The sequence below is a fragment of the Protopterus annectens genome, chromosome 1.part2 (assembly GCF_019279795.1).
Source record: "Protopterus annectens isolate FY-2018-M chromosome 1.part2, PAN1.0, whole genome shotgun sequence".
NCBI classification, from domain to species: domain Eukaryota; kingdom Metazoa; phylum Chordata; order Ceratodontiformes; family Protopteridae; genus Protopterus; species Protopterus annectens.
Genome location: NC_056727.1, coordinates 994061620 through 994081514, shown reverse-complemented (window position 1 = coordinate 994081514; position 19895 = coordinate 994061620). Strand labels below are relative to the sequence as shown.

Below are 19895 nucleotides of genomic sequence, written 5' to 3'. Positions count from 1 at the left end.
AGTGTATTTATGCTTCTCACAGTATGTGAAAAGGAATTATTGCAGATCATTTTACACTTGTATGGGGTTCTAGAGTAAACCCAGTCAAAAGAGGAGTTTTTTATGTAAATAGGGTTAATTAAGCTAGTGGTATATGCTGCTTCCTTAAATTTGTACGAAGTGGTAAAGTGGATGAATGAAAGAGAGATTAGTAGGAAAACCATATAAATATAAGTATGATACATTTTTGGGGTATAGTAAGAGTAAAACAGTGTATGAATGAAATAAAATGTAACCAAGAAAAATATTTTGTGGAAAATAAGTATACCGATATAGAAAGAGTACGGTATAAGAATGTAATAAGACATTGCTATGTAAAACTGTGGGAAACAGATGAAAAATTAAAGCTATAAAAATAAGAAGCAAGTGGTGTAATCAAAGTAGAATGGAAGGATTTTGTGTGGAGACTGGTTATAAATTGTCAGTAAAACTAAGTATGGCATATAGCAAGAAAAGTGATAGAATGTTTGCATTATCAAGAAGAAACTACGGAACATTTTGAAATATAAAAAAAGGTTATAGGGAAAACTAAAGACAATTTTTTCAAAGATATAAAAGTGAGCATAATAAACATGGATGTTATAAAATAGATGTAAAGAATATATTAAAAGAATATATAACCCATATAACATAACATAATTTTTTATATGGAATGAAAGAAATGAAATTGTTTAATGGTAAATGGAATGGATTTTAGCAACAATATTAAGTAAAATCAGATGGTTATGATAAAAAGGCATGTGGGTATAATAGGGACGAGAATTTTGTACAATTGTAAAGGAGGTTATGAAGATATGTAAACAATTTTGTATATGTCAAAGAACAGAAAGTAAGTGGTAATAGCAAAAAGTGCCTCCAACCAACAGTCAAATCATAAAAATAGAAAAAGGAGGCACCAGACCACGGCTGTAAATAACATAAAACACTTTTAATCCAATGAAAAGCTCTTCAAATTATATACCTAACAATTCAATTAAATATGCTAATGCATTACCCTCCCCTCTTAACTTAGTCATACTGCATTCAGCATAAATTCTTATCCAAATATAACTAAGATGCAAGAAAATTTACATCTGATATACAATTTGCATCTTAGTTATATTTGGATAAGAGTTTATGCTGATTTTAACAAAAAAAAACAAGCCAAATGGCTCAAACTTGTAAACCGTAATATAAATAAAAAAGCGAGCCACCAAGGCAGTATTTGCGTGAAACACTAGTTTATTTAACATTAAATACTGTCAAAAAGTAAGTACTTTGACAGTGTTTAATGTTAAACTAGTGTTTCACGCAAATACTGCCTTGGCTCGCTTTTTTTGTATTTTTATTACTGTTTACACTTTAAATTTTGACAAGATCAAAGCATTTGGGTTAGTCCCCCATTCAGGCATAGTAGAAAAGCAAAATAAAATGGGAAATAACCCCTTACATCACCTGTTGGATTGCCAGCTGGCTCACATGTAGGATGCCAAAGATCAAATGGGAGAAAGCTACTTCCACAAAGAGACTAGAGGAGTCTCCACCATTCAGTATTGAGACCTCCCCTTTTTGGCATCTACTTCTGTGAAATGAAAATCAGTACCAAAGGGCTGTGGCTGACTATTTACAAATGACTGCAAGCTAGGAGCACTCAACTCCCCAAATGTGTTGGCCATCCTACAGGAAGTTTTGTCCCAAACAAATAACTGGTGTCAGAATCATGCACTGAAACCCAAGTGCCAAAAAATGCATTAATCATATCCTTTGGGACGTCGTCTACCTTGGGCAACTATCACATTGACAGTACACCTCTAAGAGGGATTTGAGTACTTATTTGAACAGTGACCAAACATTCAACCAACACTTGTACACTGTCTTAATGTCCTGTATTGCACAGCTTATCAACAAAGATATTGTGTCTTGATCTAGAATTGCCTTTGTACCCCTTTAGTTCTCTTTCATTAAGACAGTCATGGAGTCTGATGCCTTCTTTGGCATGTATCTGTCCAGATATTGGCAACAATGGGAGTGCCCACTCTTACTCCTTACTAAAAGGAGACCAGGTGTAAACAATGTCCTACACAAGCCAACTCAAAGCCCTATCACTATATTCTGTACCCTACTGACTACTAAGAGGTGACCTGTCTGACATGCAAGGCATCCTGTGATCCAATACTGATGGACCTGCATTGTCAGCAAGTCAAATGACATTAGAAAATGCTTGATCTAGGGATCTAAATCTTTCCTGCAACATTAACTGAATGATTTGGAGGTTCAGGTATATCTCTCTGAGGACACTACTGCTATGGACAGACTTTCCATCCATGTAAAACCAAGCTCATTCCTGTCTATATTCAAGTGCAGCTTGTATCTGTGGATTGGTAGTAGAAGATTTGCCCCAGGAATACCTGCTGTATTCATAAGACAGAGGAGCAGCTCCTAAATACTTTGTCACATGCATAGGTCTTATTAAATTATATGTAGTATGAGCCCAGTTATTCACACTAGGGGTAACGTATTATCGGCCATGGGATGAATGAGGCCAATCTAACACCATATGGTGTAGGTTAATTCAGGGAAATTGTCTAGGCTTAGTGGGCTCGCAAGGGCAGCTAGCCTTGTATTTCCTATGACTCTATGTATGTTTAGCTTAATTTTAAAATAGCTGTTTTTTCTTTTGTTGTGTTTTGTACTTTATGTATGGCACTTTTTTTTGTCAGTTATGGCTAAAAATTGGTGTTTGTATCAGTTTAGTTTAAGTGAAACATTTCTGCTAGCTGCTTCCATTTTGCTTGGATACATTGATTTTAGTTGTCATTTGCAGCTTGTGTAACTACTGTATTTTTCTAACTCTAGGAGTTTCACAGATCAGCTCCGCAAGATATCCAAGGATGCAGGGATGCCAATTCAAGGGCAGCCCTGTTTTTGTAAATATGCTCAGGGTGCAGATAGTGTGGAGCCCATGTTCAAACACTTGAAAATGACTTACGTTGGACTGCAGTTAATAGTGGTGATTCTACCTGGGAAGACACCAGTATATGGTAAGAAGGATCTCATGGGTTCAAATGTGCAGCATGTCTAGAATGGGCTTTTGGACAGGTGGATGAGCTCAGGTTAACAGCTAAGAATGTTATAACTTTGGCAGTTTAAAGTAATTTTCAATGTTGTGTGTACATTTTTTGTAGTTTTTATGGCTTAAATTGAGTCGTTTGGGATATGATGGAATCCTTATGGTGTTTTGCATATTTGATTACTTGAGTTGTCTTGACTTTTTTTTCTTTAATTCTGTAAGGTGAATTTTGTAATGGTGATAATTTTGGCTTTCTGATCCATGCTGATGCAATTATCTGTGTGTTACCCACATATACATAGAATGCATCTATCATTCTAGTGTATACTCGTAAGGGTTTAACTTACTGAAAGTGTAAATTTACCAAAGCTTCTTTCCTTCTGTTGCCCCAAGATATTGCAACTTCACTGTTCAAGTATTTCTAAGTAAGAGGTGGGTCGAATCCCTACATGGGGGGGGGGACTCCGGGATTCCCCCTTAAAGATTAACCCCACTATCATTTTTGAATTAGACTCTGATGTGTTTACATTTGGCAAGTCAAGTCTGGGTGGGGTGGGTTATATGTAGCACATATGCTCACACTTGATTATACACATGCATGCATATTCACGTATGCGTATGTTTGTGTAAGTGTGTAGATGGGTATACATTACATATGCATGTTTGTGTGTGTCTGAGTGAGATGCATTTGATGTACACAGGCTTTGATGGAATTAAATGAGCAATAGTGTTTCCTGTTCTGTTAATCCTAGCTTGGCTTACTACTGTTTAGCTCCTGAGCGACATCTACTCTTGCTGGTGGTGCAGGCAGTGGTATGACATGACAGGCTTCTCTTTCAGTGAAGGAATGGGGGTTTAAACCTCAGCTGAGGAGTAAGATACTCTTGCATTTCCACCATTACCTTTGAGCCAAGGAAGGGTTGCTGGCCAGGAGTGAAGGGACTTTTGAGTCCTCCCTGGTCCCAGGTTGACATGTTACATTTGATATGATTTCTTTGTGTAGTGTCTTGTGGAATCGTTTATAACAGCTTTGGGAATACATCCTTAAGATAGATTTGATGCCAGCAGTAGGTCATGCCCAGGCATATGATTCTGTACCCTCTGGCACTTGGTTATCATCTGACATTTTTACCTGCTACTTGTTTATTGGATGTTGAAGCTTCGCTCACAACTTTCTATCATTATTTGCCCTTCATAGCAATTCTACATGCTGCCTATCTACTAACTTATCTTATGAGCTTGAGAAATAAGATGTTCTTCGTTTTCCATTGCTGCAGTCCTTACTATTGGGTATAGTCCGCATCCAGTCGGCCCGAATACCAGAGTATAAGGCTGACGTCGGTCAGGGTACTAATGCATGACCGCGCCATATCCTCAGTCTTTTGCGTGGTCGATGCAGAAGCAGTTTTGCGAGTGCAGGTTGGCGTTCTGAAATATTTCAACCGGAGTTTCAGACCGAATCAGAGTTGGCTGTTGGGAACATTTTGGTTTTTCTTGCCTCAGTATTTAACCGGATGTCAGAAAAGTGAATAACTGTATTTCTTGTGGGAAACAAATACCTCATAGGGATTACCATACATTGTGTATACCTTGTTTAGGGCCTGAGCACGGCGTTGTTGGTTGCCGCTCTTGTGCTAGGTTTAACAAACGCACTATTAAGAGGAGGTTAGACTGTGCCAGATTAGTGTTTGGGAAGCGTTGCAATTATAAAATGCCGTCGGATGCTCCGGCGCCCAAGAAGCGCAAGGACAAAACAGCGAAGCCTAGGGTTGATGAACCGGCAGTCCCGGACGTCGGTTCTTTAGGAGGCTCAGTGGAGCCAGAGGTTTTGCCAGGAGTTTCTATGGAGTCTCAGGCAGAAACTTTACTGTTACAGGATGTACCCTCTCAGGAGGCAGGCCAGGCTGAGGGGGCTTCTCAGGTAACTATTCTTCCCTCTCTTCCCAGAGTAGTTAGAGCTTCTCCTTCTGTTGCCAAAACTTCTTTTAGAGGTAGGCCAAGTTCAGCTTCAGTAGGGGCTTCTCCTAGCCTTTCGGGTTCTGTACCTAAGAAACATATGCTTAAAATGGCAGAAGATTTGATTACTATGATTAGAGGTTCTATGGGCCCTCCTGATAAGAGGCCTAGGGTGGAACCAGAGTTTGACAGTTTTGAACAGGGTTCAGGGGCTTCTGAGTCTTCTGCGGAAGATTTGCAGGAGTATCCTCATTATTCTGATTCTGATGTGGATGATGCCACTCCTTCGGCTTCTCCTCCTGAGGATTTTTTCCTTTTCAGAGACTCTGCATTCCATGAGGGAGCACTTTAAATGGGAAGGCCAGGATTACTCTGATTCTAGGAAGAGGCTTAGGGAATTCTTGTTTTTACCCCAGCATAGGCCCTTAGCTATACCTCCTGTGTTGAATGTGGTGGAAGATGTTTTTGCAGAGGCTTCCCTGAACCCTGATTCTTTGCCTCCTGCTCCTGTTAAACCTGATAGGTACTATAGGGTGCCCGAAGCTCATAAGTATTTGTTTAAGAGTCCTAGGGCGGACCCAGAAACTGTTTCTCAGGGGCCTAAAGGTGTTAAGGCCTCTGTGGTTAAAAATCCTGTTCCCACTGACAAAGAGGCAAGGGCGTTGGATAGGTGGGGTAAGAAAGTGTATACTTCTTCCACTCTAGCCATGAGAGCGTTGAATTGTCAGTTTCACATGCTGAAATATCAAAATTATCTCCTTTCACAATTGAATTCTAAGGTGGATGCTTTGGCGGAAGGTATTGATTGTAAAGAATTGCTGGATTTAGTTTATGTGTCTAAACAAGTGGGCAAGCATTCTTTGCAATGTGGTTTTGATGCTGTGCAGGCCTCCTCGGTGGCTGCCACTAGTTCTGTTCTTCGCAGGCATGCCTGGTTGAGGGATCAAAATTTGGCTGAGCATGTTAAGACAAGGATTTTGGATGCTCCTTTACAGTCTGATGTGTTGTTTGGTTCACCTGTGGAAGCAGTTTTAAAGAAAATGGAGGACAAAGCTAAGTCTATGCAAACTGTTAAAGATTTTGCAGGTACAGCCACAAGTTTAGTAGAAATTGGCCTGCTAAGGGGTGGACATATCCTGCTTATGATTCCCAGTCTAGGGGTAGGTCTAGACGTGGTAGGGGCAGGGCTCAAGGTTCTTTTAGGCCTAGAACAGGGAGTTCACCTGCTCAGACTTCTGGTGAGGGCAGGGGTCAGTCCTTTCGTAAACAGACCCAATGACCTGCCTTTTCAGCTGCCACTAGATTCTCGTCTGGCAGCTCCTTTGGAAGGACGACTGTCTCTTTTCAAAGGAAATTGGGATTTAATTACTCAAGACAGATGGGTGTTGGACATCATTCACCACGGTTACAGATTTTATTTCCATACAATGCCCCCTTTCAAAGGCATGCCAGACGTTCCTCCTCCACAACGAAAAGAGGCTCACAAGCAAGTTTCTCAGTTACTCCAAATGGGGGCCATTCAGCCAGTCCCTGTATCAGAAAGGGGCCTAGGATTTTATTCTCGCATGTTCCTAGTACCAAAGAAGGGGAACACGTGGAGACCGATTTTGGATTTATCTCTCCTCAACACTTATCTGGACATTCCCAAGTTCAAGATGTTGACGTTACAACAGCTTTTACCCCTGCTGGGCAAAAATCACTGGATGGTAACTTTAGATCTCAAGGAAGCTTACCTTCATGTGCCTATCAGGCTAAGTTACAGGAAGTATCTGCGGTTTCGAGCTGGAGATTCTCATTATCAGTTCTCTGCATTGCCCTTTGGCTTATCTACAGAGTATTCACAAAGGTTCTGGCTCCAGTGATAGCTTACTTCAGGCTACAAGGACTTCAAATCTATCCTTATTTAGACGACTGCCTGATTCTGGCTCAAGACAAGGAAGACCTTCTACAGCATCTGGAATATGTTATAGCAGTGCTAAGATGCCTAGGGTATTCTGTGAGCGAAATAAAGTCCAGTCTAGTACCCTCTCAAGACATGTGCTTTCTGGGTGTGAGACTGAATACAGCAGCCCAGATGGCCTTTTTAACCCCGGACAAACAAAAGAGTCTATCACTTTACTTCCATCAACTATCTCATCAGTCCGTGCTGACTGCAAAGACAGTCCTTCAAGCATTAGGGTTCATGGCATCTTGTATTCTGGTGCTTCCCAATGCCAAACTGCATATGAGGAAGTTACAATGGTATCTCAAAATGTATGGACACAGCACTGCCAGGATTTAGACACTGTCATTCAAATAATACCTTGCCTTCAAAGAGAATTTTTGTGGTGGGCTCAGGAATGTCACCTAAACAAGGGACTCTCTGTGACCCGGCCAGAGGCGAGTCAGATTTTACCGGCAGATGCCTCGGACATTGCTTGGGGAGCTCATCTAAATGGAAAGTGGATACAAGACAAGTGGCCTGCCAGACTACAGCATCTACATATCAACATGAAGGAGATGTTAGCAGTCCAGTTAGCTTTACTGGCTTTCAAGGAGTTACTTCTTCCAGGGCAGGTGTTGATTCTAACAGACAACACAACTGTCATGTGGTACATCAACTAACAAGGGGGAACACATTCTTATCCTCTATGCAGGCAAGCAATGATTTTATGGGAGACTGCTTGCACCTAACTCTTCAGGCAAGGTTTCTGCCAGGAGCACAGAACTCCTTAGCAGATGTGTTAAGCAGACAAATCATGGATCCCCACAAGTGGAAACTGGATCTTCATGTATTTCAGAAATTGACAGTGTCATGGGGAACTCCAGACATAGATCTGTTCGCTTCTCCACTAAACCACCAGCTGCCACAGTTTTGCACAAAGGGGTTTCATCACACAGCTTGGGAAGTGGATGCTCTGTCTTTCAGTTGGACAAACCTTCATGTGTATGCCTTTCCACCTCTGCCTCTTCTTCCAAAGGTACTGTTAAAGGTCAGACAGGACAGGCCAAGGATGATTTTGATAGCTCCAGATTGGCCTCGGCAACACTGGTACCCTCTACTACGAGTCTGGTAATGAAGCCTCCATGGCCTTTACCTTTGATTCCACATCTGTTATCCCAGCAGGACGGTCATCTGCTCAATGTCAAGCTTCACTCTCTTCATCTGACAGCCTGGCATATTCTGTGTTGAAACACAGCAGGTCTCAACTTCCTCAACAAGTTTTAAATGTGATTATGGAAGCTAGACGACCTAGTACAAGGAAAGTGTCTGCAGCAAAATGGAAGAGATTTTTATTTTGGAGTAAAGCAAAGAATTTGGAGATTTCTGAGCCTAATTTGAGTATGGCTCTTCAATATCTTACTGAGTTACTGGACAAGGGTCTGTCCTTCTCTTCCATTAAGATTCATGCTGCAGCAATCTCAGCTCACTATGCTTGTGACCCACCATTGTTTATCCTTTGTTCAAGCAGTTTCTTAGAGGGCAAAAATATAAGACCCGAGCTCCTACTCCTGCTTGGGATCTCAATTTTGTGTTGGAAAAACTTACTCTACAACCTTTGAGCCTGCGGCTACTGCTGAATTGAAATATTTGTCATGGAAGACTGCTTTTGTTGGCTATTACTTCTGCAAGAAGGGTGTCTGAGTTGCAGGCCCTTATGGCAGTCGAGCCCTTTTGATTTTCCATAAGGATAGGGTGTCATTTAATCCTTCCTTTATGCCTAAGGTGGTTTCTAGTGTGGCTTTAAACCAAACTATTCATTTGCCTACTTTTTATGCAGACCCCCAAAATAAAGGGGAGAAGATTTTGCATACTTTAGATGTACACAGGCAATTGCGTTATTACTTAAGCAGGACTAAGGATTTTAGGCAGTCTCAGCAGTTTGTTTCTTTTGCTTTGAGTTCGCAGGGCAAGCCTGTATCAAAACAAACTATTTCTAGGTGGATTGGCTTTTGCATTGCATTTTGTTATTCCCATCATGGCAAGGAGATTCCTGCTGGGATTAGGCCTCATTCCACTAGGGCTACTGCCACTTCAACAGCATTTCTACGGGGGGTGGCAACTAAGGATATTTTGGAAGCAGCTACTTGGAGTTCAGTGCATACTTTCTCTAAGCATTATCACCTTCCTATCTACTCTAAGTCTCGGGCTGGTTTTGCCACAGCTGTTTTGCAAGGCATGTTGTCAGCTCCTGCTTCTTTATGATTTGCCAGCCTCCCTTACCTCTGCTTTGGGATTCTACCCAATAGTAGGACTGCAGCAATGGAAAACGAAGAACATAGTACAGTTTTGTACCTACCATAAATGTAGATGTTCGAGGATTCCATTGCTGCAGTCCAATCCTCCCTCCTTCCCTCTGTGTTTAGGGGTGGTTGTGTAGGTGAGTTTACCTGCTTATATTTTTGTATATATTGTTCATGTTTTGGTGCAGGTATTTTGGGCCTTGTCTGTTTAGGGTCTTCTGACATCTGGGGCAAGAAAAGACTGAGGATATGACGCCGGTCATGCGCATTAGTACCCTGACGTACTGACGTCAGTCTAATGCGCCCTGACCGACGTCAGCCTTATACTCTGGTATTCGGGCCGACTGGATGCGGACTATACCCAATAGTAAGGACTGCAGCAATGGAATCCTCGAACATCTACATTTATGGTAGGTACAAAACTGTACTTTTTTCTTCAGCTTGACTGCTTCCTTTTTCTTCCTCCTGCCCCACCTTTCAATCTGTTGCACCGCAATCCAACTCGAACATCTCTCCCTCAATTGGCCTTTCCAGTTTTCACGTATTGTCACTGCTCTATCTTAGCCCAGTCTTTCTAATGACTCCACCAATTTGCATCCGAAATATGAATTTCTTAACTCCTTCCCAAACTACCCAAAATAAAACAGATACACTACAAAATTATTTCAAATTAGGCTACATATTTCTAATCTACCTTTATGGGGAGACATTCTCCCCAACCCAGGGACATCTGCCATTCACGCCAATACAGACATCTGCCCAGTTCCCTGTTCCATTTCATCCACTCACCTCAGCACCCTTATTCCCATCACAAATTTTTTAAATTTAATTGCCATAAACATCTTTAGCATCTGCAACCCAGTCTGAGAACTTCATGCTTTGGTCTCCCAGTATGCACCACATGTCCTTCCTGGTAATCGGAGACCTTGAGGAAACTTAGCATAAAAGACTCGAGTGTTACCTCCAAGATGTAATATCATTTGAGTTGGTCAAGGTCATGAAAAATCAGGCTCATAGGTTCATACTAGGCTATCTGCCCTAGGGCATTTATAAGCCTAGCCAGAGTGTGTTTGGCTTTCGTCACCCATTTTAAATTAATTTTGCTATGCCCTTTTTCGAGGTTAGTATACTGTGCCTCTGTCTAACAGTGACACAGAAGTGATACCCGGGGTAAACCTACGATCTCCCATCCACTCATCAAGATTCCTCTTGAAAAGAGTCAATGAGGGACTCTGCCTAACCTGGACTGGGATTTTATTCCAGAGTGAAGGGAGCCTCTGGGTTATGAATCTATCCCTCCAGCATGTCCAATTTATTTCAGTGCTGAGGTTCAAGTCTCTCGAGCGCATAGCTCGATGGGATTTGGATTTTCTGAGGTGCAGCATGTCCATTAATTCCGGGTTGGACATGGCTTTATACGTCAGGCACAGATCGCCTCTGAGCAGGCAGTATGCCACTGAGTAGAGCTTGTGTTTCTTTAACCGGGCAGCATATGGCATCTGTTTGAGCCCTTTGATCCTCTTGGTGAGGTACTTTTGGGGTCTTTCCAGTTGCTGCAGGTGTCTGGTAAGGTACATCCCAAAAGGGGCATTGTACTCAATTATGGGCCTGATGAGGGATGAGTAAAGAGGCACGATGACCTCCCCTGATCTAGATGTGAATCCCTTCATGATTAGGTGGGCTGTATAAAATGTTTTTCTAACCACTTTGGCCACATGGTTGTCAAATGAGAGATTGCTATCAACTTGGGTCCCCAGGTCCCTAATTACATCCGTACTTAATGGATTACTACCTATGTGCACCTATGAACAACTTCATCAGATGGAGACAAATGCATACCTACACAAAAACACTCCTTATATATTCATCAAAATAATTAAAAAATTTAGTTAAAGGGAACAAGATACTTAAACATTTAACAGGGTAGGACTTGTAATGCATTCAACACAAACATTAAAATATATTATAATGGATTCCCCCCACACTGACCTAATACATTAATGTAATAATAAATTAATATTAATATCAAAATTTAATAAAAGCTTTATAATAACTTAATCTAATAAAAGAAATCCATCTGATGAAGTTGTTTAAACGAAAATGCAGTGCTGGTGTAATTGCGTTAGTGGACTGTATAGTCAAATTCATTGTTCCTGCGTTTTATTGGACTGGAGTCGTTTTAATAAAGGATTTCGTGTGGATTATGGATTTGTGCCTCTTTCAATCTGTTCTGTATTTTTGGTGTCCAGATGCAGTCCATCTTGAAGTCTCTCCAGATAGAGGACTGGATATGTTGTTTGAATCTTCAGGATGCCTACCTGCATTTCAAAATGGACAGAGCATGAAGAAGAGTCTGCCTTCCAAGTAAAGGACAATCATTACCAGTTTAAGATCTCACCACAGCTCCCCAGGCATTCACCAAATGTATGGCCCCATTTGCAGCTCACATGCAGCTTTTAAGATTATGAATGTTTTTATACCTAGAGGATTCACACCTCTTAGCCCCAATTGGGAGAGGCTCAACTTTGCTTGTCTTTGAGAAAAAGCAGTGAATGTGGACAAGTCCCAATGGAGCCCTATTCAGGTATGGTGGAGGGATATCACTGTAAGCAATATGATGGCATGCAGTCACAGTTATAGTTTTGGGAGGTTAGCCACCATGGGTAACTGATGAATAAAACACCCCTAAAAGTTGCTTGATTAGTTAATAGTCTGGGACCCTGTGTAGATTTCAACCAACATGTGCTCAAAGTAGTAAGAAAATCCTATGTTGCTCAACTTATAGGTAAGAGCATGGCATCTAGGTCCAGATAAGTTCATTGTACCACTGTACTTTTCTGTTGTCTGACCAGTCAGAGTATAATGCCCCTTTTGGTATGTACCTGAGCAGACACCTGCAGTGACTGGAACATCCACAGAAGTTCCATACAAAAATAATACAGGAAAGTAAACACAAGGTCTTGCACTGCTTTGCAACATAGACTATTGAGAAGAGATCTGTACCTGCCGTACAAGGCATCCCTGTACCGTGTTTTGATTAACCTTTTGCACATCTGCAGAACAGCATCAGAACTACTAGATCAAATTACCTAAATTTTGCTTGTGATGTAATTAGGACATGTTGGAGAGATGTTTCTCAGCGAATTCACATTTTCTGAAACCGGTTTCCCCACCTTTGTGAAGAAACTTTCCTCTGGTAGACAGAAGCAGTCAGTAAACCTCCTCTATATAAATCAAATGTGTGGGTCGCATTTGGGTTGCACATCTAGGTGTATAAGGGCTCTAGTAGTTAGCCTAGTGTACACCTATGGGACCTTATCTTTGTAGGTTGTTTTGATGCCTGGATGTAGTTAGCAGTCCTGCAAGAGATGCTCTTATCCTTGATAGAGATGGCTTTTCTGCTGCAGCAAGAGCAGCCACCAGCAGTTCACATTCTCAGATTACATGGCAGCATGCATTCTGGTTGGTGTTCTTCATGTTTCACTGTTGCAGTCCTCACATATGGGTTATCCGGCTCCCGGTAGCCCTCAGTCGGCCCGAATTCCAGAGTCCTTGGTATATGACGTCTGCTGCCTTCGGTTGTAAAACTGATGTCAGTACGTCAGTTATAAAGGGAGGCACCCAACGCCATTTCCACAGTCTTTCTTGCCCCGGAGCCCGAAGCAGATCCAATTCACACTAGTGCCATTCGACCGTTTACCTTCATTTTGCTTTCAGACTACCAGTTGAAGACTCCTTCAGATAAGTACCCCATTGAGGATCCTCTCGTCTTGCTTTAACGAATGCCAGATAAGTTAGTAACGGTCTTGCTTGTGGAAAACAGATTCCACACTTTGATTTCCATTCCTGTTGTATAACTTGTTTGGACCTTGAGCATGACGTCCCTAACTGCGATCTCTGTGCTTCCTTTAACCCACGTACCATATACTGTAGACCTAAGATTTTGTATAAGCATTTCAGAGTCTGGCCTAAGTTTGGTATGGCGTCTTCTGGTCTCCCGACTTCCGATGTACCTAGGAAATGCAAAGACAAGGACCGCGACAGGCCTAGGGTTAAATCTGCTGATGACGCTCCGGTGAAATTGGTAGTCAGCACAGCGGTAGTCAGGGAGGCGCTTTTGCAGCCCCTGCAGTTCGCAGATTTTCAGCCGCAGGCCTCTGCTGAGACCTTTATGGAGTCCTCCATTCCGCAGGTTGCTATTTCGTCTTCAGACCCTCCGCTTGTCGCCGCCTCAGATGGGTCCGGAGCCGCTTTGCAGGCACCGGCTTCTGACGCCTCTTTTTTTCGACATGAGACCAGAACCAGACTGACTACCTTAGTTCAGACTTCTGCAGTGGCTAGGCCTCTTGAGTCCCTCCAGATTGCTAGCAAACCTTCCAGCCACAAACCTACTCACAAGCAGGCGTCTGACTCCCCTCCTGTGCCTCAGACCCAGTTGGGAAAGATGGCTGGTGATCTTCTTTCCCTTATTAGGGGCTCTCATCCCCCCCCCCTTTCAAAGAGGGTAGGGAATTATCTCCTGATGTTTTGTCTCTCAGATTCTGAGATTTCCGTATGTCTGCTGGTGAGGAAGGAAATTCTCAACTTTTTTTTTTGAGGATTCTGATGCTGAGGACTCTACCCTTCTGCCTCCCCTCCAGAAGATTTTTCCTTTGGGGATACTTTAAATACCCTTAGGGAACACTTTAAATGGGAATGTCAGAATTTTCCTCAGTCTAAGAAAAGAATCTGGTAATTTTTGGATTTGCCACAGCGTACGCCTCTGGCTATACCTCCAGTTTTGGAAGTTGGGGATGATTTCATGAAAAGTTCTTTAACTCCTAATTCTGTTCCTCCTGCCCCCAGAAAGCCTAATAGGTATTATAGGGTTTGTGATTCTCATCAATTCCTTTTCAAAAACTCTACTGCTGATCCTGAGATTATTTCTCAAGGCCCAAGGATGTTAAGGCTACTATTGCTAAAAGCCCTGTGCCTTCTGATAAGGAGTCTAGGGCCTTGGACATGTCGGGTAAAAAAGTCTATACCTCTGCAACTCTTGCCATTAGATCATGAATTGTCTTTTTCACATGCTTAAATATCAGGAGCATACTTTGGAGGCTGTTAAGGCTAAATTTGGTGATGTTCCTTCCATGTCGGAGAACAAAGATTTACAAGACTTACCGTAGTGGTGGTGCTGTGGTAGCGTTGTCGCCTCCCAGTAAGATGCTGTCCGGTTCGATTCTCAGCTAGAGCGTCTTCTGCGTGGAGACATGCGTGAATGGGCGTACCTTCATTGAAGGTTGTGCGTCAGGGCTGGTAACGTGGCACGTAAAAATCAACTACCAATCGTTAGCGGACCTGAGTTCCGCTGTGGCGACCCCTAACCGGGAAAAGCCGAAAGACATAGCAACTGAATTCTGCCACTGTAGTTAATAAGCATTCACTTCATTGTGTTTTTGACACTTGGGATGCTTCCTGCAGAGCAGCAGCCACTGGTTTCGTTATTAGAAGGCATGCTTGGCTCAGGGAGCAGCCTCTTTCTAAACCTGTTAAATCTAAGTTGCTGGATGTTCCTTTGCACAAAGACAATCTTTTTGGTAATAAGGCTGAGGAGGTACTGAAGAAGTTGGAGGATAAGGAGAAATCTATGCAAGCTGTAAAAGATTTCTTTCAGGTTCAGCCTCTTCTGTTTAATAGGCATTATCCTTCCATGAATTGGTCTTTCCCTGATCCTGTCAAGCAGGGTCACTCTAGGCCTAGGGGTTTCAGATCTTCCAGAGTACAGGCTTCTGCCCCTCAAAGGGCTAAACAGTGGCATTCTTCTGCTAAATCGGGGAGTTCTAAGTCAGCTTCCCAAAGCAAACATTTTCAATGACTCTGGCCTTGTGCCTACCTCTGTGGGCCCTGGATTTCCTGTTGGGGGAAGGTTCACAGAGTTATGGTCTACCATCACAGATGACAAATGGGTGCTCAATATAGAAAACCAAGGTTACAAGTTTTATTTTCACACCTTCCCTGTTCTGAAAGAGTACCCAGACACACCCAGAACTCTCAGGGCAGAGGTAGAAATTCAAATTTCTTCTCTACTGACTAGGGGGCTATAGAGCCAGTTCCTGCAAATCAGGCAGGCCTAGGTTTTTAGACTTTATTCTGGTACTCAAAGGGGGCACCTGGCGCCCTATTCTGGGTCTGTCTATTCAAAACACTTGTCTGGTGATTCCCAAATTCAAGATGCTCACCCTTCAACAGTTACTGCCAGTGCTGGGCAAGGATTCGTGGCTGGTAACGATCTCAAGGAGGCTTATCTGCACATCCCAATAAGGGGAAGTTACAGGCAATTCCTTCGCTTCAGGGTTGGGGAGCAACACTTTCAATTCTCTGCACTGCCCTTCGGCTTTTCTACTGCTCCCAGAGTTTTTACGAAGTGCCTGGCTCCAGTCATTGCTTTTTGCAGGCAGAGAAACATTCAAATTTACCCTTACCTAGGCAACTGTCTCATTCAAGCAAACTCCCCAGAACAACTAGAAAAGGATTTGGATTTCGTGAAGAGCATTCTCACCTCTTTGGGTTACACTCTCAACGAAAAGAACTCAAAGTTGGTTCCTACACGGGAGATTGTTTTCCTGGGAGCGAGTCTGAATACAGCCACCCAGATGGTATTCCTCCCTCAAGAGAAGCAAGAAGATCTTTCGGCTTATTTCATCAACTTGGCAAGCATGACCCAGCTCTCTGCAAGGCAATTCCTGCAAGTACTGGGGTTCATGGCTTCATGTATTTTGATGATCCCATATGGAAGGCTGCATATGAGAAAACCTCAATGGTACCTCAAGAATCTTTGGTGTCAACACACACAGGACTTGGACTTGATTCTTCCCTTAATTCCCTGGCTACAAATGGAGTTCCTCTGGTGGGTGACGGCCTCTTCTCACAACAAGGGTCTGCCTTTCTGCCCACCACCTGCCAGCCAGACTCTCACCATAGATGTTGCATGGGGGGCTCATCTGGAAGGCAAGGGCATACAGGGGACTTGGAGCACCCAGCAGATTCACCTGCACGTAAACTTAAAAGACTAAATGGCAGTGCAGCAGGCCTTGCTCGCTTTCAAGGACCTACTCTACCCTAGGACTCTGCTGATCAGGACAGACAATACCACAGTCATGTGGTACATCAACAAGCAGGGGGGGACTCGCTCTTATCCCTTGTGCAGACAAAGCATGAGACTATGGTTCATAGCAGTATCCAGGGTCTATTTAATAGCCCACTATCTTCCAGGGAGTTCAAACTCCTTGGCAGATCATTTGGGCAGACATGTAATGAATCCTCACGAGTGGCAACTGAACAACAAGGTCATTTTCCGTCGCATCACTCAGCATTGGGGCACCCCACAAGTGGATCTTTTCTCCTCTCACACCAATCTTCTCCTTCCAACCTTCTACACCAGGGAGTTGCACAGCAAAGCTTGGAGGGTGGACACGTCTTCCCTATGGACACATCTCTGTTTATGCATTCCCTCCTTTGCCTCTTCTTCCCAGTGCTGCTAAAGATAAGGGACAATAAACCAAAGGCTATTCTGATAGCACCAGATTGGCCCAGACACATTTGTATCCCCTCTTTCGCAGCCTTTCCCAGGCTCAGCCTTGGCATCTTCCCCTGTTACCAGATCTGTTGGTTCAGGAAAGGGGAAAGTTCCTTCAACCTCATCTTCAAACGCTGCATTTAACTGCCTGGCTAATACTTTAAATCTTTCCCAACAGGTGGTTGAAGTTCTTCATGACGCCAGGAAGCCTAGCACTAGAAAATCCTATGCAGATAAATGGAAGAGATTTTGCTCTTGGATGCTGGCTAAAGGAGAAGACTCTTCTCATCCTTCTCTTTCCCTCATTCTTAATGATGGACTTTCCTTTTCTTCAATCAAAATTCACGCTTCAGCAATTTCGGCTCATTGTTCTTTTGAGCAACCCATTTTTTATCACCCCTTGATGAAGCAGTTCCTGAGGGGAGCTAGCAATCTTAGACCTCCCAGAAGAGCTCCTACTCCTGCTTAGGATCTTAATTTTGTCCTGGAAAAACTTAATCTGCCTCCCTTTGAACCAGCTGCCTCTGCAGATTTAAAGTTTCTATCCTGGAAGACTGCTTTTCTTTTGGCTATTACTTCAGCCAGAATGGTATTGGAGCTGCAAGCCTTAATGGCAGTAGAACCTTTCATTATTTTTCATTCAGATCGGGTTTCTCTGAGAACTAATCCCTCCTTTATGCCTAAGGTAGTTTCCAGTTTAACCTTTAACCAATCTATTCACCTGCCTACATTTTTCAACAATCCCCAAAATAAAGGGAAAGGATTCTGCACACTCTAGATGTGCATAGACAGCTGAGATTTTACTTGGGACTAAATCCTTTAGAAAATCTGAACAGTTGGTTAGTTTTGCTCCTGGGGCTCAGGGTAAAGCTATTTCAAAACAAGCCATCTCCAAATGGATTGCTCATTGTATTCACTTTTGTTACTTGCAGGATGGGAAGGTTCCCCCTTAGGGTATTAGGTCCCATTATACTAGAGCAGCCTCTACCTCTGCTGCTTTTCTGAGAGGTGTACCTACTAAGGACATTCTAGAAACAGCTACTTGGTCTTCTGTCCATACTTTCACAAAGCATTGCAATCTACCTTTGTTTTCTAAATACAGTGCTGGTTTTGCCTCTGCAGTTTTGCAGGGCCTTCTTACCAACCCTTAATCTGTGATCCTTCCTCCCCCCTTTGTCTTTGTCCTGGGCTTTGGGAATGAACCCTTATGTGAGGACTGCAACAGTGAAACACGAAGGACATATTACAGTTGTGTACACTTACCATAAATGTTGATGTTGGAGTGTATTGACTGTTGCAGTCCTGGTTTCCCACCCTCCATTCCCCCTTTTTTCCTAAGGCACAGACTAGATATTTTTATTTTTTGTACAACGTGCCTGGGGTGCTTCCTTCCTGGGTTAGCCTTCTTTTGGGGGCTCCTGATAGTTTGAGGAAATGGTGTCAGCTGCCTCCCTTTATACCTGACATACTGACATCAGTTTTACAACCGACGGCAGCTGACGTATACCGAGGACTCTGGTATTCGGGCCAACTAAGGGCTACCAGGAGCCGGATAACCCATATGTGAGGACTGCAACAGTGAATGCACTTGAACATCTACATTTATGGTAAGTGTACACAACTGTACTTTCTCCGTGCCAGACTCAACATAAGTATTTTCACTGGACTCGTAAAAATGGGACCAGTCTTTCAACAACTGCATCACAAGATCAGACTTTTCTGAACGGTCAGATGGAGCTCAACATGGACAAACTCTTCTGACTTTTACAGAGGATTCTATTCAAGCCCATTCCACTTGCAGTGATCACCGTAGTTGTGTCTGTTCTAAGGTGGGGGGGGGGTACTGTGCAGCAGGACTGCTCAAGGTTCATGAACTGCGTAAGATGCCTCCCTGTACATCCGTGTGCTCAAGATGTAAGCTGTCCTTCCTACAGTTGTAGGGCTTTCAGGCCGAGCACCCTCAAGGTGCAGTTTTCATACAACTGGACAACATAATGGTTGTGTAATACTTGAACAAGCAAGGAGGAACCTGATCTTGCCCCTTGTGCAGAGAAATAATGAAAGTATGGAAATGGGCCATGATTTTGTAGAATTTTCCAATTACAGTATGCACCAGTTTGATTGCAGACAAGCTCAGCAAGCAGGTCTTGCTGCCAAAAAAGTGATCCCTGAATATCAAGATATCGTGCAGCATGTTCAGGAAGTGGGGGACAGCTTATTGTGGCCTATTCGTCTTGGAATTCAACACCGAATGTCTTCAATTTTTCAGCATAGTTCCCCAATGAGGACTATAATCCAGGATGTACTCTCCCATAATTGGCCTCTGGTCCCTTCTATGTATATTTTCCCATGCCCCTGGATTCTGAGACTTTGAGAAGGCTGAAGTTGCAAGGCACAACTCATTCTCATAGCTACTTCTGGCCCCACCAGACTTGATTCTTCTTGCTTTAGTCTCGCCTGAAGGAGAAACCCATTTTCCTACCACAGAGTTTCAACCTGGTAACTCACCTGTCTGAACTGGCTCATCCAGACGTTCAGGCCCTCTGTCTTACTATTTGGTTTCCATAATTCCACTAATGCTCAGGAGCTCCAGGGTTTGATCTAATTACTGCTTCATAGACAACTTCAGTTTAAAGAATTTATAAGGACAAATGGAAGAAATTTTGTGTATTTTAAGTGGGCCCATTTTCACCCATTTCTGCTCTGTTGGATCAGATGTTAGCCTTTCTGTCAGTTTAAGAAAGTAACTAGTTCAAGTCCATTTGGTGGCAATTTCATATTTCAACGAAGGGTTTCCAACCCACTCTTAAGCAGCTTTATCATTCATGCAAAGGCCTTCCTCCAAGGGATTTCTCATCCTAGACCTTTATTTACCAGACCTGCCCTGGCATAGGATCTTAGTTTGGTGCTTGAATGCCTTACTACACCTCCTTTTGAACAGACTGCTTCAGTGTATCTTAAATTTGTGTTTTGGAAAACTGCCATTTTGATAGGCCATTGCTTCTGCTAGAAGAGTTTGAGCTGCAGACTGTCTTCTAAAAATCCCTTGATAGTCTTTCACCCAGCTAGGGT

At 42.9% G+C, this 19895-nt stretch overlaps 1 protein-coding gene across 1 annotated transcript in view; it reads left to right on the top strand.

Annotated features, from left to right (window-relative positions):
* The window catches only part of AGO4 (argonaute RISC component 4), a gene marked incomplete in the record, with an annotated part of 1401134 nt that overhangs the window by 888200 nt on the left and 493039 nt on the right, over positions 1–19895 (top strand). Inside the window, 1 exon segment of the mRNA XM_044059958.1 lies at positions 2875–3059. Within this exon segment, the coding sequence (XP_043915893.1) occupies positions 2875–3059 (185 nt within the window).